A 23,554-nucleotide genomic window follows, 5' to 3' on the forward strand; every position below is an offset into this window, starting at 1 on the left:
TGGGTTTTCCACTGCCACCGTTAGCCCAGTCTTACACTGGCCCCTGCAGGAGATGGTTGCTGGCTTCAACAACTCAGGTGTGTGCTTGCGTGCTCCATCATGCTTGGGAAAACAAAACAAAACAAAACAAAACAAAACAAAACAAAACAAAACAAAACCAACACAGTTCATGTTCTAAGTCCTACATTTTGGAGCTCCCAGGGATTTAGATGGGATGGCTATGCCAAGAGTCCTGCACTCCCAGTCAAATAGATGATGTGGGACACCATCTGTGTCACTTTGAAACTGCACGCTAGATCACAATCAGTGACGACGCATTTGAACCAATTTTTGATGTAATCTTTCAAAAAAGAAAAAAAATCCCACACCATCATCTGCAGGAGAACATGGGGGAGCCACTGACGCAAAACCCCACTGTACTTAAACGCAGCTCGGCTGTCCCCAGCCGCAGCACTCCAGCCACCAAGCAGCCTGAGCGCCGACATCCCACCAGCTTTCGGCCAAGCCAGCCGCTGCCTGAACCCGCCATGAAACGCCAGACAGGTGGGTGCGACTTAACCGTGTCGTAAGGTTGCATTGGTTGATGCTCGTCATTAGCTCAGCCGCTCAAAGTCTCTCTGCTTTAGAAAGTTAGCACGCTGCAAAGAACCAGGAAGTTTTGCAAAAACGGCGTAGACGCCTGAGACTGTACTCATTGTATTATTTTTTTTTTCTTTTCTTCATTTGAATGCAGAAATCACCAGATTTGCAATCTTCCTCTTCTGCTCACTGGCTCCTTTGGTCTCCTTGGCACCAACATCTGAAGATGGCAAAACTACTACAGGACAGAGGCATTCTACTTCCAGAATGAGGGCCTTCCTAGTGCTACAAAAGCAAGCAACTACCTTGCTTAAAAACTACGTAAGTGTAATATTTTGCATTTGCTGGGCCTGTGTCTGGGGAGGAATCCCTTGATTTAGATATAGAATACTAGGAAGAACACCAGAAAAGAAATAGTTGGGTTAGAACCTTGAAGAGGCACCTCTCTGTATTCCATACAAGAAGGAAAGCGTTTGCGTTGTCTTATTTTAGGACAGAGTTGGAGCAATGTCTAGGACAGCTTGGGTGTGCCAGCAGTGGTCTTCCAGACTCACGCATTTTTCTTTGTCTCCTGAGTCACGTCGAGCTTGAAGCAGGCAGCTTTTTGGATGAAACCAAACAGATCACTGGAAAGATGAAGAGAATTGCCTTCCTCTTCAGTCTGACCTTAATATTAGAGCAGTCAGGAGCACTTCTGCAGAAAATCCTTCTCAGCCTCGCACTTCCTTGGAGATAGCAAAATGTGCACTGAACCTGAAAGTCAATACTACGGGCAAATTTCAATTCCTGGGAACGTGTTCCCAAGAATACGTTGATAAAAATCAGTGTAAAACATTTCCCCTAAATTCATTCTTGAAATCAAAACCATTTCTGCTGAAGTAGATTTGTTCTGGTCACAGCAAATGCGTTGCATGAGTAAATTTTACCTATATGGTTAAAAAAAAAAAGACTCAGAAAAGCTGAAAACAATGCCAAGCAGGTTATTAAGATAGAAAGTGCTGCGCAATCATAGCCACAGATAGTGTATAATAGCTACTTGATAAAGGAGCGTAGGTGTTAATACAGCCGGTGAACAATAACAAAAAAACCTCAAGCAAACACAAGCTGAAAAATAGGTGTGTATGCTCCTAGACAGTCTAATGTGGAAACTACCAGGACAGATGTAAACCAAAAGATTAACGATTTCTCTCTCCTCTTCCTCCCATGCAGAACGCGTGCAGCACTGTAACACCGAAAACCGTAAGCTGGCTAACTGCTGACCCCCAAGTCAAAGCAATGGTGAAGAAAATACCCGAATGTCCACCCCTGGATGCAGGTTGCTGCATGCACGTTTTTTACAATATTTTGCAAACCATAAGAAATGATCCAGAAGCAATCTGTGGGAAGAACTTCACCCAGGCTGTGAACGCAAGTGTCATCCAGCTAAACGTGACGATGACTGAACTGGAGGTGCCTTACACCTGCAGGAGCAAGGATCTTCCACAGAAGGTCTGCGAGCAGTTCGGGGGGATGAACGCAGCAAAGAAGACGAAGTATACCTGGCTGGCTTTACAGAAATATGAGCAATTTATGCAAAATGCAACAAAAATAAACTCCGCAGTAGGAATGTAATATGCCAAGCTGAAACAGTAACTGTAGGATACCGGAGCTTTGGCTGAATGTACCTATCAGTACTTGTGACCAGTTTGATGCCAGGAACAACATTAACAATGTACTTACTATCCTGTAGACCTTAAATATATAATCTAGTTTAATTTACTATTTAAAAGATGAATGTCTTAAGTTATTGATTTTATTTATTATAAAAATATTTATAGTGTTTTATTTGCAGCAGCATATAAAAAGTATGCACTGATGTACGTCAGAGTGATTTAATTAACCAGTCATGATATCAATGAGCAAACAGGAAGGCATGACTTCAGTGATTTTCATGTTATTTATATTTTTATTTTGTAATTATTTTCCAAAACTTTTGTTGATTGTCAGCAGACTGATTTTATACTTCTCATTACTAGCAAATTGTATTTATGAATTTATAGAATACATTTATTTTTATAAATTTATTTAAGCAATTTTGTGTTCTATATTTATTCAGATTTTTAATTTATATATTTTAATGTTAAAAGAGATGAATCATGTATTTACTACTTAGGTGAACAGTTTTACTCATTTTCTGTCACTATATATTTGGATAAAACCTGGCATTTAATTAAAATTATATTAAATAAAACTGCTACTGATTTTTTTAATTATTATTAAGTAATTTTTTTAAAGTCTTTCTGCATCGGAAAACTAATGTTTTGTTAAATAGCAAATTGAACTTGTTGTTTCTAGTCATTATGTTAAAGGTATTACAAACAGCACATCTTTCCCACCCACTTTTTACTGATACGACATGAAAAAAGACCACAGCACTTTTGCTTCTTACGCTCCCAGTTGGTTTCTTAAGTTTGGACCCGCCAGTGGGTAAATTTCTTTCTCTTCGGCCCCAGCTTGTGAAGGCTGAATTATTGTGGCTCCGCACCACAGCTCGAGCCTGGCTTAGGTTCAGCACAAGCAGCAGCGCTGCTGGAAGGACGCTGCATCAGCTCGGGCATGAGCAGCACACCAAAAGGCACCCCAGTCAATTGCTGCTCCTGGAGCTGGTAACGGAGCAGGCACCCAAATGTCCTAGGAGCAGCAGGACCTGTCGTCATCTTGTTTTTCCTTTGTCGCCTCAACCCTCGATTATCCCCAATAACGGGGAGGTTAATAACGTGACGAGTTCAGTTCATATCACTATGCAAATTTGAAGCCAGTGTAAGCATTAGAATCAATTCTGAAATTAACCCTATTTATATACACATACATATATATTTTTTATATTTTGCAAATATATTTTGCAAATATATTTTATATATATTTTTTTATATTTATATTCATTTCACGTGAAACACCTATTTAAATTGCAAGTTAAGGATTGCTCCTCTCTCTGCTGCCATCCCTTCACTGACAGTGGTCCAGACCAGCACAGGACTGCCTGCTCCGGAGTACTCCGATTTCTGCTCCGAATGTCCAGGAGGCTGCAGCAGGACTGAGCCCCTTCCTCCCAGTGGCACCAGCGCTCCTCCTCTGCGAGGCTGTCAACAGCCCAAGAGGAACCGGAGCAAGGGATTTTGGTACCAGCCCACCTCCTCCATCACCCTTTAAATCCTCCCAGTGCAAACAGTAGGAAGGAAAACTACTTACCCTTCCGTCGCGGTGGTTCTTCAGGATGGTGCCATTGGTGCTGATGCAGCTCTCCCTCCTCCCAGTCCACAGCCACGCCTGGCCCTTTTGTTCTTGTGAAGCATCTTCTGTAGCAGGAGGTGGGGGCATGAAACTGGGCCTTTTTTTTTTTTTTACAAGAGGCTTACCTGTAACCTTCCCTTGCGTAGGGAACCGGGTGCCGAGCGCTTACAGGGTAGCTGCAGGGAAGGTGTTTGGCCCTGCCGAGTGTCTGGATGCTGGTGACATTTGAGCAACAGAGGAAGACAGAGCCCAGGGTCTTTATGGACTCTAGTGGAAGAGTTGTCCTTAAAACGACAAGAATTGCTGCAGATCTGATCCTCTTTTGCCCGGGCTTCCCTGGGAAGAGAGGTTTCTTGACATAACTGAGCCGCTGCCAGTCCCCAGGAAGCACCAACCACTCCGGGTGCTCTCAGGAAAGCACTCTAGCTTCCCAAGAGGAAGAGAGGGACCACGCTCCCTGCTGGAGGCACGGGAATAATTCCTCCCAAATGGGACCACTTTGGGCCACCACTGTGGAGATGTCATAGTGGTGACAGACAGAAGGATGAAGGCAGATCTGAGACCTCTGCTCTAGTTTCTGACACGCAGGTACCATCAGCTCTCCTTTCCACTGGTGCCATGCTAGCACACCTCAAGTTCAAAGAACGTTTTAATAAACCACCTCTGACTTGCGTGTGAGCTTTGTGCAAGCACGGTAAGTGGAGTCCAAAGGTGTTTTCTTTGCTCCTGATACTTTCTGTATCAGGAAGCCACCTGCCAGTGTCAGTGCCAACCCGTGAGAAGCAGAGGGACACCGGCAGCCGTGGCACTCTCTCAAATTACCCCGCTTAGTTTAAGTTCTATCGATTTCCCCAGGGGCCAAGAAGTGCAGTTCCAACCTCGCTCCCTTGATTTTTAATAGAGGAAGAGGGAATGCAAAAGGATCATTAGGGATGTGCTTATCCCCAGAGCAGAAGTGGCATCTGCTGACCTTGTCAGGTAGGGTCAACCAACCGCTGCAAGCAGGAAGATGTGTAAATCCTGAGAGCTTCGACATCACCATTTCCAGTGGCTGATACAAACCACTTAAACCTTGCTGAATCAGAGGATTATACAGGGCCACTCCCTGTGGTTTTGTGTCTCATGCGCATCTTTTCTTTCACCTTCTGAGTATGTAACACTTATACAAAAGCATTTTCCTTGGAAAGGGAAACATTTGCCTGAAGGTCAAACGAGATGAAAAAGTGAGTCAGATGGCTGGTACCAATTAACGTCACTGAGAAGTAAAATTGACCCCAAGAAAGAAGAGTTGTCCTTCCCATGGAAGCACAGAGGTGTGCTGTCAGCCTCGCAGACTCAGCTCACCTCAGGAGTGAGCTCACACACACGGGGTACAGGCTTGGAGCAGGGAGACACGGGCTTGTGCCAAACTGTGGCAAGACACTGCTCTCCTTCCATGTGCTTGAGAGCAAACAGCGCTCTGCCACAAGTGTTTGGGACGCAGCAGGGCAAGCAGCTGGGTACCAGAACATCAGACTTCAAAGGGCTGAGGTCAGGAAGCAATGGCCAGCACCCCTCTGAGGAGCGGGAACAGGACAGAAGTGCATACAGAGGCGAGACAGAAAGAGTGGCTGCAAATAGGCTGAAGCACTGCGACACAAGTGTATCACCAAAGCATTTCTGACTGCTTTGTACTCATTTCTGCACACTTTATAGCAAACAGGCCCGGAATTTGTCAGCACTGTGTGGCCATCTGGCTGCTCGGATACTGGCTTTTCCTTTGTCTGCATCAACACGGTTCAGTCCCTGCCAACCACAGCCAGACGCAGAAGCTTTGTTTTTGAAAACTCTTCCCCCCGCTCAGAGAAGATGGGGCAGCTTCGGAACAGGGAGGGAAATGAAGCAGTTGGGTGATTTGTTGCGTGACTGAGTTTGGACTACACAGTTGAGAAGACCTGAGAGCCACCATTAGCTGCACTGCAGATGTGGTTGCGTGGCTTTCTTCTCAACAGATTCTCAGGACCTTTCCAGCCCACACCCCAGACGGAGCTCAGAAGCTCACGCTGAAGCCCAGAGACTCTCAAAAGAAGGCTCAAGTATTCACAGAGAGCAAAGCGCTCGTCCCAGGAGGACAGTGCTGGCAGCCACAGACGAACAGTGCGAGCACAGCCACGGTGGGTCCTGCCACCAGGGCTCAGGCCAATCCTCCTCATCCATGGGGCGATGTAAGTTGGGGATACACCTGCACCACGTTTTGATCTCTGCTGTGATGGTTAGGTGGTCACTGGCAAAGCTTTCTTGGCAAGCGGTACCCCCTTTACACAGGCTGTGTAAGAAATGTCAGAAGGGCAGGCAGCAGGACTTAGGGATGTGATGGAGAAATGTTTTGTGGGTCTGTTGACATTTTGTGATGCTCAGGACTTAGAGTTTGTGATACATACACCTTCTTCTGAGACAGGAACATATGAAACAGCTCTCTGGATGACAATGGGGACTCCGGTGTTGACACACAGGGAACTTCCCTGCCACCCAAGTATTTATTTTGTCTGCACACCTCTTGAGGGTGAGTAAGACTCAGGAGGAAAAAGTGCTTATGCATCAGAGTATCTAAAGAAAAGCTCCCAAGGGTAAATACAAGTTAATAAAAATATATATATGTATATCTCCAAAATATCTTGTGAGCACTGGGTTCTTTTCCTTTTGTCCCAGATTCAAATAGTGCTGGGAGAAAGCAAAATCTGCCAGAGCTGGGTTACAACAGATTCACAGGAAAATATTTAGGATTTCAGTACATGTAAAGAGAGCCCTGAGCTGTTCTCCCACTGAAGTGCCAATTCCCTTACGGCAGTGATTTCATTTGGCATTAATTTGCTTAGAGCAAATCTAGGTCTACTTTTTGTACTGCTCAGGGATCAGCAGAATCAGCCACAGAAAGAAGCCATTTCAGTAACTGTCTTTTGGCGTATCAGCTACAGCTATACCAGCCTCACTGAAATCACCACAAAATCAGTAATAAAGAAACAGTGCTCTGCAGCCGCAGCTTCCTCCCAGAGAGGTTTGATAGCATCACTGCAGTACCACTAGCATTTGTGTGCTTGGTTGAGAGTGAAGTCAGGCCAAAGCGTTGTTTTACTGCTGTTTAAATAGCACTGATCTTTACCGCCTTCTCCTACCAAAATGCTTTGTGTGAGATCAGGGTAGAGATATTAAAAAAATTAAATGCGAACAAAGCAAGAAAACTGTTGTACGTTCTTATACCTTCTCCCAGAATCACAGGCCTGACTCATCAGAATTTCTTATACGCTATATTAGGTCAAAGCAACCAGTCACAAAGGTGAGATTAACGAGCATCAACTCTTCAGCAATGCTTTTAAAATAAAATCCCCCTTTTCACTCATCTATTACCTTTCACTTTCACTAGAGCGCTGCCTCCACTAGACCCAAGAAAATCCAATATAGCACCAAGGTGACAACTGAAGCAGAAAGCTGCAGCATCCTACCAGGAAAAAAAAAACAAAAAACGTCATTAAAGTCAAAGGTGAAATGATACGTGTTTCATTTTTTTAAATGGACTTAAGCAGCTTACACTAACACTGCCTAACACTGACATCATTTCCATGGGAATAACATGTTATCCAAACTTAGCGCTGCCCGGTAGAGTCCACCATCCAAGGCAGTATTTCAACCAAGAGCCCTAAATCTAATCCTGTAAGAAAATAAGAGCATTGGGACTCAAGATATCAGTGTAGTCCCTAAAAGTTTGAATTTTACTTTTCCTGGGTAAACACCAAAGCTACCTTTGAATTACTAGCTGTTAAGTTAAAAGCAGACGTAGAAATAAATAGATTTATATCTGCTTAGTTTTATCACAGGAACTCATTTGGACTGTTATGCTTAATATAATCAACAACCAGGGTCTGTTAACTCTAGGAACATATCAGAACCTTAATACATTTGGAAAATGTCATGCGAAATGTGGAAGAACAAGCTCAGTGTTACTTAAGTGAAGAAAAACGTAAGCACTGCAGACGAGTGGACTTGTGGAGGTCGTGCTGTAGCCAGCCTGTTCCTTCCCAGTCCCTAACAAGCATGACTGAAGGGGAGCAGAGTTGACTACAGAGGGTAATTTTCATTTTTTGCTAATCTGGCTAATGCTTTGGTGAGACAGGGAAAACCCAGCGCAGAGCAAATACAGCCTGGTGGCCAATGCCTGAGAAAAGACAAACCACTCATACATTCTGAGAAAGTCCAGCAGAGTCGATTCTTTCAGTCAAGATGGGCCCAAGGGACATCAAGTCTCTCTGAGCTTCTGAAGCATGGAGTCATTTTAAGAAGATGTAAGCCTTGCAACAGGAAAGCCAAACACACAGATCCCAAAGGGGTGACTTCAACACCACTGATAATAGCGAAATGAGCCCGCAACACTTTTCACAGTTGCAAAAGGGATGGCAAGGTCCAGGAAGATTTCCACTTACCATTTCCCCACTTTGAAGCCAAGTTCTGGGTAAAAAATGAAGACGTTACAACTAGTTTCTTCCAAAAAATAACCTTTATTGTTTTGGTTGTAAATATAAAAAAAAATGCATTGCACAATTTAACAGACCTACTGAAAAGTGCTACATATCAACAGCACAACAGAAGTTGTGTCATGCAACAGAACAGGAAACCTAGGCAAAAGCAAGAGTACAACCTGAAGTCCTCAAACCTCCAAGCTTTCAAGCTTTGTTTTTTAAACAACAAGAATTAACTCCATTCACTTAAACACATCTAAGTACAAGAAGAAAAGGAGCAATTTGTTCTTTGAATTGTTAAGTACGAGGATTGCTCCTAACTGATATCTTTTGATTCAAAACCCTATTCATGTTGGAAATGTTCAGATATAAAAGCAGTTCAGATGATGGCTAGAAAGTCTTTGTATTACATACCTAAGATGTTTTTCCTTCTAACTGAATCAAATTTTGCAGATCAATCTACAATTTGGTACTACCACTTCTGCTCTAACACAGCAAATAAGCATGAAATCCATCCAAGAAACAGAAGGGAAGTTGAGGCCTTAGCTGACGTTGTGGAAACAGTACTGGGGTCCCATACAAGAAAACCCTCAAAAACAAACGATCTCCTCAGAAATGCAAGTATATAAATTGAAAGAGAAATAGGAAAACTCCTGTTGTCTCCCCTAAAAAAAATACCTCCTATAAGTCACCAACAGCTGTCCACAGTCCTCTGAGATTTGTGCGACTGAATCCATAAAGCACCTAAACCAGGGAGCATCAGCCTTTTCATTCTGGGTGTTTTTCTTTTTCCTTACAATAAAAGTGCAAAGAATGATAGAAAAGAGAGAAGAAGAAAAAAAAAGGTCAAAATAGTTGACTATCAGTTTTATTTTAGCAGTATCTTCAGGTTGGGAACATTGAGGCAAGAATTATCCAACCCAGAAACACAAGAAGTGATTTAGCTTCCAAATAATTTGGACTAAAAAATCATGTTACTGAATGGTTTTGGAGTGAGCTTCTTGCAAACAAAATAAAGTTCACCTGTCCCCTCACCTCTACAATGTGAGCCTAAGTGTGTACACACACAGAATGAAAAAAAAAACACCTGAGGGCACAAAATAAAGGGATGCTGCTTTCCAATGCAATCTGCCAGCCCTTTGATTTTTTAAGCCATTCTAGATTTGGAGATATAATCATGTGCATCTTTACTAGGTTTCTGACAGACTTCGGGGTAGGTGTGCCCCTGTATACGTGGGAGGGAAAGATAGTGAAGTCAGCAGGAAAAACCATTTTTTTCCTTCCTTCCTCCCATCCATCCACACAGTTTTTTACAACCTCAGGTTCAAAGGGGCACAGTAATGCCACGCAGACAATACATTCTCTTAAAACCAAGGGAACCCCCACTTTGTCATTTCACTGAGTTTTCCACATGTTAGGGGTAAGAATGTAAGACTTAAGATGCATCTGATGCATAAAGGACCCCAAGATCTAAGGCACGGATAGAAGCATTCTAGTAAGTCTCCCTTCAAGGAAAGCTCCCCTAGGGCTTTGGAAAAGCAGGAAAGAACACGGCAGTCGGATCAAATGGTAGTAACAAGGAATCCATGGGTTCTGCGCAGAGCTTGGACTGTCCAGATGAAGCATGGTCTTGTCTCCATCCCTACTACTAATTAATTTATTCAATTTGCTTTCACTGCTTGTTCCCCGTCTTAACAGGAAGTATCATACAAGACTAATAAGTTCATCAGATAATGCATAATTTCTCTAGAAGCTGGGGGAAGACTGGGGGCTTCTACAGTGTATTGATTAATAGAATTCGAGGTCAGAAGGCACCACTAGACAATCTGTTTGATCTTGGTGGGTATCGCAGGCCACAAATATTTTATCTATCCCCTCCCTTATTGAGCAAAATATGTTGGATTTGACTAATTATGAGTCGCATTTGCTTATATGGGGATTCCTTAAAGGTCCAGACCAATTCACTGAAGACCGATGTGCATCATCTGTAATTCTGTGTAGACTACAGGCACAGTGTGTTTTGCTTGCTTAACGTACTTCAGTGACATAGAGGAAGTCGGACTACGAAAGTCAGGGGAGTAAGTGGTACTAAAGTGTTTTATTTAAAAAAAAAAAAAAAGAAATCTATTACTTAGAGTCCCGAATGAGGAAGGCAGAAAGACTAAGCAGTTCAAATATATAACCAAGTGGGAATCTAGACAGAAATTCACAGATATGTGGCCAATCTCTTTTCATACCAATCCTCAGTACCAAAATGTGCAGAGATGAGATATACCATAGCTTTTTCCTCCTGTGCTTCCAAATAAAGTGAAATCACACCCTTCACAAAGGTGGCTGATAAGAGAAAAGAATTCTGATTTGTAATAGTTAGGTGACGAAAATACACTGAATCACTCCTTCAAAGAGGAGCCACATCATTTCTGGTAATTACACTATGTGGAAAGTATCTTTACACTACTCCTTCCCTCCCTCCCACACCCTTGCCTCAGTAAGTGATCTTTGATTTATTTTTTTCTCTTTGCTATGTAAGATTTGCAGTTTTAGAAGTGCCGTGAGCTTGTTTCTCCATCACAAATTATTACAATAAGCACTTTCCCTCCAATTGTAACCAACTCATGATGCAATGAGTGTGATGTTTTTTCCATTCGCATCCAGATCGAAACTGCTAATGGGCAATACTTTTTAGCATTTCAGTCATACACCCCCCCGTTTTTATTCCTTTAAGGTCCTTTTTAGCTTCCAATTCATTCAGTGAGACTTGAAATGGTAGGATCTAAGCTTAGAAGTCATCATACTTCCCTAGGCTCTGAGACATGCCTGTAGCACACTTTGCTTGTTGAGACAACACTGTAGTGTTGTTAACACTACTGCAACCTCAGTTGCAGACACCTGGTTAAGAACATGGTAAAAAAAAATCAGGCAAAACTGCTGCCTGACGAGCAGGAGACCACATTGCAGGGGAAGCATTACAGAATATGCCTATCTGAAAAGTACAGCAAAAACACAAGTGAGTCTGTTCCTGAACAATTTGCCTGCTGACTTCTTTCTAGAAAACTGGATACATATTTTTAACATGCAAATACGCATGTAGGTATCTATGCATCTCAACAAGATAGCCCAGTATAGAACTTGAGGGGCGCTCCCCAGCTAATCACACTGTTAAATGATTTAACTGGAACCAAGTTCACAAACAGTGATAGAAATGGGAGGATTAAAGCACTGATTAAAAAATTAATTTAGGTTCATTCAACACCTTTTATCCTGATGCATCCCAAAAATACTGCTTATTTGAATAAAACATTTGGTATGAAAGACCTGGATATAGGTCCCCCTAGAAAAGCTACTCGCTATTTCAGTGCTCTGACCACCTTTACACACTATTTCAACAAACCATTTCCTAGGTGAGGCCTAGATTGCTGTTGGTTCGCTCACAGGGACACAGTTTTTTCCCATGTGCCACAAGCTTCAAATGATATGTCAGTCAGACCTACTGTAAAAGAAAAGAGCATCTTGAATGTATGCACAGCTACAGAAAGGCATGCTGGTACTTCGGTCATGCCGCTTTGTCTTCTCCTTACATTCCTTCCCCCTGAACCGCCACCTGCACAAGTCCCTTTCAGCCCCTCTCTTCCACAATTCACAGGCCCCTGCTCAGGGAGAGGGCCCTGGGGCAGCCCTTTTTGCCACCTTCTTCTTACAGCCCTGCTCACACATAAGCCAACTCTGCAATGAAAGCCACTAGCTGCAAAATCTCAGGACAAGGAAGAAAGGAAAATTATTCTCTATGCTCAGTCCCACTCCCCAAACCTATTATTGCTTTTTAAGGTTTGGCCCACCAAGTGGGGAACATTAGGCACAATGCAGAGGAAAAGTACATCCCCTGAGGGATAACCTACTGACCCCATTTCAGAACGTGTTACGTCCAAATTTTTTAGCTGCTCCTAAGTATTGCACTGTGACAGCCTGTTCTTCAAACTGGAAAAAAAACTACTTGGGGGAGGTGACAAGGAAACTTTATCCAAACTCTGAATAGCTCTAAAGCATCAGAATCGAGTAATGAGTGGAATTACAAGGGTCATAGGATCATTCCAGACTACATCAAGAAAAACTGGCCAGAATGAACATCCCAGTGCTGTCTAAGGATGGACAGACTATTGCTGCTGTGAAAAGACTAAGCTTATCTACAGCAAAGGGCAGTACTTCAGGGACTGCCACGTTAAAAATGTTATGTGGGTTTTAACTTATCTTTGTGTGTTTTATAATTCCTGTTGAACATAACCTTACCATACAGACCAAGCTTGGCTAAGTCCTTCAGGTTTTTGAAATAGAAGGCAAAAAGAACAGATAAAAAAGACAAAGAAGCTAAAAATTGACTACAAGTCCATGTGGTTTGATACGCTTTCTGAGACAAAAAAAAAAAAAAATCCAATTTCTTAACGCTATGAACTCCATTTCTGTCTTTGAAGCACTAAGACGTTTACCTATGGAAGTGTTTTATATTTGCACATTTTATGAGGAAGGCAGCCTAACTCTGCAGAGTGCAAGAAAACAGTTTAGAGATAAAATGGATATGAAATTCACGCGTCTATCTTGATTGCAGAATCTGTGCAATCTAAAACTGCTTTTTTGCACTTACTGCACAGCCTGCTACTCAATTGCAATGGCTATATCAGAAAAATAATAAAAATCAGCTACTTTATTTGCTAGAAAATAAAGCATGCCTTGGAACTGATCATATGCAATGGTACACTCATTAAAATAAAAATACACAAAACACAGCCTGAGATTTTAATTCTAGTATTTTCCACGAGTTGACGTCGCTGATGGATTTTTCTTCTCCTTTGGTTTTTAATATAATCCTGTTTAAACAAGTGTTTACTATTCAAGTAAAACAAATGGAACTGAACACCAGAAAACAAAATGAAAAGCAGATTTTGCTTCACAAAACTGAAAGTGTATTTCCCCTTTAAGAGAACATTCCTTGGTGTACAAGATTTACACTTCAGAGAACTTAGTACTTGAAGCTGTTTTATAGAAAGATGTTTGTTGCATACAGATGCATGCTGCATTGATGGAGATATATTGCTGCCTGCAGGAATTAAACCTGCTAAATTTACCTGAGCTTGGTGTTCTCACTTCATGGAGTAGAGTACAGCACTGAAGAGGAATCAAATCATTACGACAACGTTGCATCATACTTCCACATACTCTGAAGGCAGAGACAGATGCCCTGAAGGTCTTGGGTGGTGGAGAGTATTCTTTCTAAAGTGCACCAACTGAAAGGAGACTCACCAGGCTGCTAGACTGGCAGGTTCTCCACCCCTTGTACAAGCAACTCACTGTCTTTGGTTGTTAGGTTTCACCAGCTGTTTTGTTCATCTTGCTAACTGCCTCTGTGGCTTGCTCTGGCAGGCACGACGGATCTGACAGAATTGAGGTGCTTGTACTTAGATGCCGGAGGCTGCTCAGCACCACTGCAAAGAAAAGTCAGAAAAGTATCAAAAAAGCCATTAGACTAACTGCAAACAAATCCATGCAGGACAGTGTGCAGGTACCAGAAGGCTGTTACTATGAACTTTTTCCTACAAAACATGCATACTGGCACTTAGACCAACAGCAAGAAACAGGTGTGTAAGAACTGTGCCCAGAGAACAACAATAGAGATCCACCCATTTCTTCTACTAAAGAGAGCGCTACTCAGCAACTACAATTGTAAACATAAATATTTGCTGAATTCTAAGTGGTAAAGGGTCAAGCAATCATGCTCAAACAGAAGGTCATTTCAATGGGGAATGCAAACTTCAGAAATCGCTTCCTTCATAACAAGACAAATCACACTGCTAAACTTTACTCCAACTAGAATGGAATATTTGAAATTCAAATGCTGCTTGAGACTTTAAATCTGTATTACACAATTTATTTTTTTCTGTTCAGTGTTAAGCATGCAACCAAGTACCTTTGCAGCCAAAAGACATTCTTATTTTTCCACTGAGACAATAAGAAGGGACTAAAAAGTCATATTCAACATCTGTCCTATTCTTTTAAGAAATGGTATTATATATGGTCTCACTGTGATCTCAAATTACTGCTTGATAGAGCTTCACTTACTTGGCCTCAGAACAGGGAGAGAACAGTGCTGATCCAGCCACGCTATTGCAGTTTGATTCAGATCCTTAAAGCTTGTTGTGGAAACCATCCCATTGAAGGACTCAAACAATGGCTTAATAATAATGCTGAACTGCAAATCATCAAATGTTAAGGGAGGTAACAAAGGAAGAGTTCAAAACATTCTAAGGGAAAAGATAATAGAGCTCAATGTCCGGAGAAAATAAACGATTTTTAGACTGCAACATTTCGAAGAGTTTTTTATTATTATTATTTATTTATTTTTAAGATCTGTGACACTAGGACAAAGGAAAAAAATGAAACTCAGTTCCCAGTTATACCAATACTGATTACTTTTTGTAAAATTCCTGTATGGCTGACTTGATCTCCTACAAACCAGTTGCATGCTGTGGCACTGCTGTGAGTGCATGAGCATTTAAAACTTCTAGGTACGTGTAGTTTGTACTATTTCTTTGTTGCCACCTTTTTCATATAACACTGATGCTATTATAGCAAAAGGACATACAAGCCTTAAGGTAAACCAGCTCTTTGCTACCGCAGCTAAACAAAGACTTTAAAGTCTGTCGGATGAGCTTTCCTACAACAGTCACCATACCTGAACTCAAAACAGTTTGCTCTAGCACTGCCACGATAAATCAGCAAGCAAATGTACCTGTAAGTTGGAATCTATTTCAGAAGCTGGCTGTATGACAAAACTCATCTGAAGGCTCAGAATCTGTGGTTTTACCATGTTAGCCCAGATGGGATTTTCTGACTACAGTCAGCAGCCTGTGAGAATGTGGCCCAAACCGATCTCAGGATTGTGATATACCCCTATCTTTCTCATTGTTGCTAACAATCAAGATAGGTCTAACAATTACCTGGAATACTCTAGGGGATTTGCATGTGGTTATGGACTTTCACAGAGTGACTGGGTATTCTTTTGTTGATATTCTCCTATTCAGAAATACTCTGTTCTTGGGTTATCTCCAGTAGCCAAAAACCAGATTACTCACTTCCCTCTCACATGCAACAGAAACTGTGATATTCTCATACTTGTAATGAAACTGCCCTTCTCTCTCTTACAGTCATTTCATGAGGAGGAAATTTTTTAAAAATTATTAATAACACTCACCCATGGACCCTGACTTGCAAAGGGAAGTTGGCGAAGACTACTTTGCCAAGCAACCTTTTCTTTTACCAACTACGACAGCCTTTGCCTTTCTCCAGATACTACAGGCCCAGCTACCCGAAACTGCACCTTCATCCCAGATAACCTCTGCCACTTTCTACAAGCCCCTCACTTCCAAATTCTAGAGCTATTTAACATTTTGGAGCAGCACACATGCGTGGGAGGTTGTATTTAACCAGCCATTTTCATTGTTATATTAATAATCTGATTCTTCAATTAAGTGAATTTTTATAACTCATTTGAAACTGTTCCAGAGTTAATAGGTCTACAGTTGCATCAGCAACTGCATAAGGTCTTGCTGAGAATTGATTCCTAAAAGGATGCTAAAAGGATGAGTCTGGCTTTCTAGGACTAAGATAAACCAGGAAGCACCCAAGAAAGCATTTTAAAAAATGCTGTACTTCATGCAGACACCAGCATGGACGTATCTACTCTGATAATCAGGGGAGATAACCAGCAGAGTACAAACACATGAAATACGTGCAAATATAAAGGTACAAAGCTTTAATGGGAAGGGGGAAAGTTAACATTTCTGCTCATTATTAATTGCGCTTCTGCTTTGCTAATTACTAACATTCCCGAACTGATTCCGGCTAATCATGTTTGATCCAAACTAGCAAACTTGGATTAGCTAACCTGGTTCCATTCCCAGCCTGTCTCTCTCCATCTCCTGCATTATCACTCATTTGCAAGCACAGCTGCTAGCATTGGAGAAGCAAAGAGAAACTAAGTAGATTTGTCGTAATGAAAAAAAAATTGAAAAAAAAGGAGAAACATGCAAGTTTTCAAAATTGCCTTTACAGCAGTTTCAGTAATTGTCTATAATAATCTTATTTTTCAGAAGTCTTTGTAATTCTCTGGAGTCCATTGTAAAAAGTGAACAAGAGCTAGAGTTAGAGAAACAGTTCATTACACATTTCTTGTGGTATAATAACTGAGCTAGAAAACTTTACCTTTGTACTGCATTTCTTCCGAGTTACTTCCCATACTTCAAGGTGAGCAAATTCTGCCTCATAACAGCTTATAAGGCAAGAATTCGTATCCATATATAGATGCGAATGACAACTCTGGACATGCATTACTTAAACAACTTGGCTTAAAGTCACAGCATCAGAATCCAGAGTTCTTGCCTCTAAACACATTAGCGCCAAACCTCAGGTCCAGCAGGTTAACGTGAAAGGATACAATCCAGAACTTCCAGTTCTGGAGGGTCCTGTTCCTCACGTATTCATCAAACATACTCCTCATGCGGTCAAACCTTTGCCGTGTTATTGGAACCCCAGTAGCAGGGAGCTGCTGTTGGCAAGAACTGAAAAGAAGATGCTCTGAGGTCAGAATCCCCACCAGGAAGGGCACATTCCTCTTCCAGGCTAAATTATACCGAGAGAAATACGTGCATCCCCAGCATCTCAGACTGAGGTGGCTTCTCTGTGCGTGACCCCCCCACACCGAGTTTGTTATGGCCAGGAGTACATACTGTTTTCCAATCAATTGTGTCTATTTTCATGCAGCAAAGCAATTTTTCAAGCTGCTACATCTTATTACAAGCAACGCAACTGAAAACAGAGTATAACATGGAACAAAGTAGTTTTTGGCATCCACTTAGAAAAAGGCACGTTAGGAGTCAAGTTAAAATTTACAGACTTACTCCTGAGCGGTGTTAGAGAAGAAAATGTTACAAAGATTCTTAAGAAACAGATCAATTTAAAATAAAACCAAACAGATGTTATCATATCTTCAAAAAAGAAAGAACGAAAAAAAAAAGAAAAAGATTTTGATTTGCCGATAAGTCTAACATAATGCCTAAGCCTAACACTTCTGTGGATGGAAGAAAAAACACTGGGGTTCTCAACATGCTTTGCAATAGCACATAACTATCGTAAACCCACAGAGGAAACTGAGGCACCAGGAAGGTGAAGTGACTTATCAGAGTTATGTTCAGTCAGTGGCAAGCTCCTTGAGTCCAAGTCCTATGCACTCAACCACATTGCTTCCAGGAAAAATTGACTGCATTTGGAAAGAAAACTGCAGCAAAGCCATCATGAAGAGTAGGAGCGTTTCATCACCCAGTGAGCCTAGCTTTAAAAACAACCATCACTGGCTTCTCAGATTTATTCTAACTGATCTAATGCGTCTTTTCTGGTGATACCACTGTTGAGCGTTCATGCTCAGAGCTTGCCGAAAATCCACATGATTTGCTACCAATGCCCATCCCACAACGACTCTGCTTTTTGTTTGGAAGTCGGTAGCATCTCTACTGATGTTCAATACCCATCTGTTGTTTGGCATGACATCTGAGGCAAACATCCCCTGCTGTTAGCCAAAGCAACATTCAAGCTGCTCTGCTTCATTACAGAAATCTCCCAAAATCTCACATGATGGCAGCGTTTAGCTCCTCGATTTCTTCCCGAAGGCGCCTGGTTTCCTCTTGCATCTGTGTTCTTTCCTGCTGTAGTTTAGCGATATATTCTACTGTTTTCTGGAGAGTGATTGCATGGCTGATCTAGACCAAACACAAACATAGAGCTCACTTTCTGGAACAAAGCTAGACGGATGAAGAGTTTGCCCCTTATCTGCGGTAAAACCCAGAAAAGCACTTGAACACCTTTTAAGTTTCCTTCATCCTGCCAAAGCACACATAGGCAGACAGAAACACTTAAGATATTACTGAACTCTTTGTTTTTCTGACTCCCGTTTGCATACTAATACAGAGAAATATGGTTGCAGTGGTTGTTTTATTCCCCAAGTTACATTTTTGCTATTTTGTTGAAAGTAATAATTTTAAGTGTTTTATTTCATTGTCTATCCTCTTAAAAATGTTTTCAATTCTTACTTGGGGTACTGAAGGATGTGCTGCACCTGCTGACACATTTATTTTATTATTGCGCTGTTAGAAGCATTGTTCCTGCACTGACAACTTAGGTTATTTAGTTTGGGAAGCCTGAAGTTATTAAACCAGAAGGTAATGTGCTCTAGCTATAACCAAAGGAGACAGAAACAACGTCACTGATCTCTTTTAAAATACGCTTCCAGTTTTGAGGAAACAATTAAAAATCTGTACTTGAGAAATAAAATAAGCAGACATTTTACTAACGCCAGGTTTTCAAAAATGACTACCTTTCAAACAGGCTATTCAAAACAGGTAGTGAAATTCTGACAGTTTATATCCTAAATATAAAAATTACTTAAACAAATCAACAAGGTAATGATAACCTTTCATATTTTCTATGTTTCAAAGGGTAGTGATATTTAAAGGACATTTAGACCATTGTTGTGCAGACAAACCTGTGTTTTAATGATTTTGGTTTCATTTTATGAACTAAATTAACGAGCATAGCCAGAAAACGTTCTTAAACTCTACAAAGACATTTGACAATGAGAAGGGATTTTTTTTTCCCTCTGTAAATCTATACACAAAAGACAGGTGACAGGAGAAAAAAATGAACATATTTGCAAGCCTAAGGGGACACGGCCAAATTCTTAAAAGGAGCTGGGTGAGGAGTCCCAGAGGGTTTTTCAAAATCACCTGAAGCAGCCAGGCTCCTACCTCCAATCAGGAAGTACAGATCACACACGTGTAGGAAGTTTTAGAAATTTCACTGCACATTTTGGACATGTTTCAACAGTATTTGCAGGCGTACGGCATTGTTTTGCCATGCCCTTAGCTGACTAAATGCAGCACAGACGTGGTCAGCACAGCACGAAGCCTGTGCTAACAAACTGTGCTCAGAATTGTGAGTATTAGCTCAGGCCAAATGTCTAGGTCTGTTTTGCCAGGCCCAGCATAACACCAACAGCATCTACCTGGCCTTTGGCTGGCTCATTGTTCAGGCAGAATAAGCTCACAGCACTGACTGGACACAGCTTTTCAAGTCCTCTGGGGACCAGAGGCTGTCCAAAATGGGTATGAAATGCCAGCATGTCAGAAGAAAAGGTGACCTAGCAGTAAATGCAGTCATCTTACACTGCACACATGATAAAAGCTTAATTACTGGGGTGCTAGGAGCAAGGATCGCAAAGAGCACTATTTTCTGTTGAGCTTTAAAGCTGCAGCATCTGATCAGACAGAACTTGATCAACATCTGAAGCTGCATCGGAGGAACAATGCCTAAAAGACAAAGGGCTTTCACACATTGACTGTAAGCCACAGATTTATCGCCCATCCCTTTCCAAGTCCCTCAGTTCAAGTATCTTCACTGATTGACTGGCACACTCAGTCAACAGCAGAGAGATCTATTAACTCTTTTCAGAATGGCTCTTACTGAAGCTTTGTATTAAACCAGTAGTGCTGCCAAGTTACTTACCGACTTGGAGTTGGCCGAAACCAAGCTGTTCAGAGTACTGAAACCAATCCTGATATTGAACCTTCGTTTTTGTTCTGATGAAATACGCTTCATTCTTTGCATCTGTGTAAATAGAATTATGCTGTTTTCCTTTATTGTTCTACTGCTATGATTATTTCTGCTATTCAAATTCAGCATCATTTTTGTTGAATTATGGCATCCATAGTCTTTCCAGTCCAAGCTATATTACTATAAACTTGCAAACAATATAACTGATTAAAAAGCGTTCAGAATATGACATTCAAATCCAAACCCTGTACATTTTCTTTCAAAATAAAAATTCCTATTTAAGACTCTTAAACACTCTTCTTCTGAAGTCAAATTCTATACTTTGGGTACACGTAACCTTGCTGAAGTCTTGCTAATACAGACAGAATGTCTACTGATATCAACAGGTAGCCCTATAAAAAAAAAATAAGGAGAATTAATAATTCTGGCCTACTCTGAGGATAAAGCCTTTGTTAGGAATTAATATTTTCCTTTGTAGCATTAAGAAGTTTGGAGCTATTTCCACCAACATCTTTTGGAAAAACTAAGGCATTTGCAATTTTAGAATGCATTATCTTCAGAGCTAAGCTTTCCAAGGGTAGCTCACCATCACCCCAATTTACAGTGAAGGAAAACAATGCAACAAAACAGTTAAGTCTCTGCCCAAACCCACAGAAAATGCAAGCTCAGGAGCAGAACTGAGATTTCCCACGCCCTCCACATTTTGCCAAGCTGAAAAAACAATGTTACTGAGCAATACAGAACTGTTCAGCCTAACAGTGCAGAGCAGCAAGGAGTGTGCATTTAGAGACAAGTAAACATCACTTTCTCAACTTACAGAAGAGTTACTGACACTACACATGCAAAGCAATTCCTGCCAGGAATTGAAACATGAAATGCACGTGAGCTCAAAGGGCTATAAAGCCTCTTCATTGAGGTGCCCTCACTTTTAAGAGCACTGCTCCATCTAGTGGCCCCTTTCCTACCGTTGACCAGTCCTAGTAGTTTGTTCCTTTTTAAATTTACTCTCTATCAGGGAGTGCAACTACCGATCATGAGCATTTATGCTAAGCAAAGAACTGCAAACCATTATGAGGAACTTTCAGCATGCTCAGCAAGCAGTAGTTCTGATTCTCCTTTGCAAAAGAACTAGAATTGAGGGCAATCACAGGCTGCAAGAGTTTAAACTTACCTTTCTGCCCTATGAGTAATCAAGCTGAGATCAACTCATGAGGTATACAAAAAGAAGCCAAAAAGGGTCAGGCACTTCCAAAATGCTTAAGTAATGCTCCCTATCACCACAAAATGGATGGCAGAGTTAGTGTTGATTTTCCTGCATTGGTTGTTTTCTGTGGAAAAATTTCTCATACTATCAAAGAAAATACTCTGACAAGGTCAGCTTGTGATGAGGTAGAGCCTGCTTTCACACGCCATCTCCGAATTCTTATCCCAGTAACTCCTGAAGTGTTTTACAGCTATAACTTGTACAGTCTTTGAAGCTGTTTCTTTATAGAGCAGCATAGCATCACTGGAGACATGTGAGATAACCCGGCAGGTCGAGAACTCTCCCCTTCAGCAATGGCCAAAGCCTTGCAGACCTAGAGAGCTCCAACAGCATAATGGCAAAAAGCCACGGTTTAGAAAACTCAGCCTGAAACCTTTGACCAAGTAAACTGAGTCCTGGCATAAGACTCCTGTGAGCCACATCAGGAACTGCAAAAGGTACAGCTTATCCCCTCCAGTGACACATCTCTGAGGAGCTGAGCAGTTTATTAGAGTTTGACATTTTAAAATGAACAGAGCAGGACAGATGTAGTGCAAGTTAAGCCCCAGGCACAAATATTTCACCGTTCCTGAAGCGCAGCTTACTCTCACATCCACGCTCAGACATCAGGGGAGAAAAGTAGCTACAAAGGCAAAGAAAAGCACCCCAAAGGAACGGACACACACCTTAAATGCAGCCATCTGAGGGTCAGTGGCAGGTTTTCCTGAGCTGCTGTTCTGCGGAGACTGCGGGCTGGGGCTCTGCTCAGAGGTGCAGGGGGAAGCTTGGCCAGAATTCTGACAGTCTCGGCCTTCATAAAGGAAGACAGACAAGGCATGTTAACAAACAACATTCTGTAGCAAATACAACTGCTGAAAAGTTACTATTCAGAACAAAACTGAAATGCAGTCGACAACTATGTTATGTTCATTGATACAGCAACCACATGCTAGAAAACGTCAAGACTGCTGGGAAAGTTCAGTATTCCATGGCACAAAGGTAATGCATCCTGAATAACAATATATCATATTCCTCTCACATGCACACATATTTAAGCAAAGGCATACTGAATGTATGGGATCTAAGTCCACTGTGGTGCTAGACTCTCCCATCTGAGGCTCTAATGGCCTGGGACATGACAGTAATATTTAACAAGCCATTTACCATCAAAGCCAGCTTAAGTGTCTAAAACTGGCCCAGATATCAACATGCATGCAGAAGGAATCTTTTCACTTACCTACCATTAATAAGGTCTGTGTCTGAAATCCTCCAGTCAAAATTACAGTTAGGATACCGAACAACAAACCTGTTCAGCACTTTCTACACAGATGCCTTTCAAATGGGCCTTTGTGAATATGACAGCACATCCTTTTAGAAAGGAACCACTTACTAATCACAAAATGACAGCTTGTGGGAACACTGGACAGTAGTTTAAGAACAAAATTGCAAACAGTTGGATGCAACTGAAGCTGGAGGGTAGAAGGGCCCAAAAAGTTTTCCTTCAAGAAGTATCCTGGGATCTTCAAGGCCAATTAACCCCCTGCCTAACCGATGGAAACGTGCTTGAGTGTGTAGGTGAGAGAGAATGCTTAGAGCTTGCTAACTTACTAGGTGTAGGTGAAGGAACTTGTGAACTGCTACTGTGGGAAGGGATTTGCTCTCCTTTCACCAACCCATCCTGGACTACACTAGGAGAGAAGAGATGCGAGACTGTGGACTGGGTTTGTTGGCTACTTGGCGCTTGCTGTGCTGGACCAACCAGAATGTTACTACGGAACTCCGTCACCCCGGGAGCCTGGGAACAGCACAGAAACAGCAAAGAGAAAAGCAGAGAAAGAAAAAGGAAAAGAGGGAGAACATGAGAAGAAGGAAAAGAGAAAAAGAGAAGGGGGGGAGAGAGGTTTGTTACCTTGCCTTTCACTAAAAGTAACAAATTAATACATGATTAACAATCTGATGACATGAAACAAGGGCTAATAATATGTAAGGAATTGGCAGGCACTGAAGTCAGGCTTCTGGCAGGAAACCAGAATCCTTTCATAACTTAATGCAGTGTTACAACACATCAACAGCACAAAATACTAAAATCTATTTCCATCTTCCTGTATATAACATATTGGAAAACCCATTCATATTCTCCAAGGCACACTTTCCAACTTGTAAATGGAAAGATGAGCATCCTGGGTTCTTGCTAGCCTCTGCATGATTAATATAGCACAAATCAACCCCACTAGTGGTACAGTGTATGCATGCCTCCTTGTAATCTTGTTGTATGAGACAGAGGCTGTGAAGACTAGATAGTATTTCCAGAACCATCAAGTAG

At 41.6% G+C, this 23,554-nt stretch overlaps 2 protein-coding genes across 6 annotated transcripts in view; one reads left to right on the top strand and one right to left on the bottom strand.

Moving 5' to 3' along the window:
• The first annotated feature begins 45 nt into the window (after positions 1-45).
• LOC308179388 (uncharacterized protein) lies at positions 46-12,554 on the top strand. The gene is made up of 3 exons (XM_080559443.1): positions 46-543; positions 734-900; positions 1,789-12,554. The coding sequence occupies exons 1-3, from the start codon at positions 387-389 to the stop codon at positions 2,188-2,190; spliced, it is 726 nt and encodes a 241-aa protein (XP_080415569.1). The 5' UTR covers positions 46-386; the 3' UTR covers positions 2,191-12,554.
• A 799-nt stretch (positions 12,555-13,353) lies between these two features.
• Positions 13,354-23,554, bottom strand: part of MLXIP (MLX interacting protein) — a 43,026-nt gene continuing 32,825 nt past the window's right edge. For 3 of the 5 annotated variants that reach the window (XM_080559417.1, XM_080559420.1, XM_080559419.1), the window contains 7 exons: positions 22,840-23,026; positions 21,918-22,042; positions 19,941-20,042; positions 18,012-18,139; positions 16,822-16,945; positions 14,448-14,577; positions 13,354-13,813 (listed from right to left, as the gene is read on the bottom strand). In XM_080559417.1, coding sequence (XP_080415543.1) covers positions 13,692-13,813; positions 14,448-14,577; positions 16,822-16,945; positions 18,012-18,139; positions 19,941-20,042; positions 21,918-22,042; positions 22,840-23,026 — 918 coding nt within the window. In that variant the 3' untranslated portion in view covers positions 13,354-13,691. The remainder of the gene's footprint in view (positions 13,814-14,447; positions 14,578-16,821; positions 16,946-18,011; positions 18,140-19,940; positions 20,043-21,917; positions 22,043-22,839; positions 23,027-23,554) is intronic. The other 2 variants (XR_013940343.1, XM_080559418.1) reach the window with 2 other exon arrangements.

The sequence above is a fragment of the Anser brachyrhynchus genome (assembly GCF_964034855.1).
Source record: "Anser brachyrhynchus genome assembly, chromosome: 17".
In the NCBI taxonomy this organism is placed as follows: domain Eukaryota; kingdom Metazoa; phylum Chordata; class Aves; order Anseriformes; family Anatidae; genus Anser; species Anser brachyrhynchus.

What these genes read in the sequence shown, in the direction of transcription:
- LOC308179388 (XM_080559443.1), top strand. Translation starts at nt 387, where the DNA reads ATGGGGGAGCCACTGACGCAAAACCCCACTGTACTTAAACGCAGCTCG. An exon ending in CGCCATGAAACGCCAGACAG is followed by an intron (nt 544 to 733) that starts GTGGGTGCGACT and finishes ATTTGAATGCAG; the next exon opens with AAATCACCAGATTTGCAATC. An exon ending in CTACCTTGCTTAAAAACTAC is followed by an intron (nt 901 to 1,788) that starts GTAAGTGTAATA and finishes CCTCCCATGCAG; the next exon opens with AACGCGTGCAGCACTGTAAC.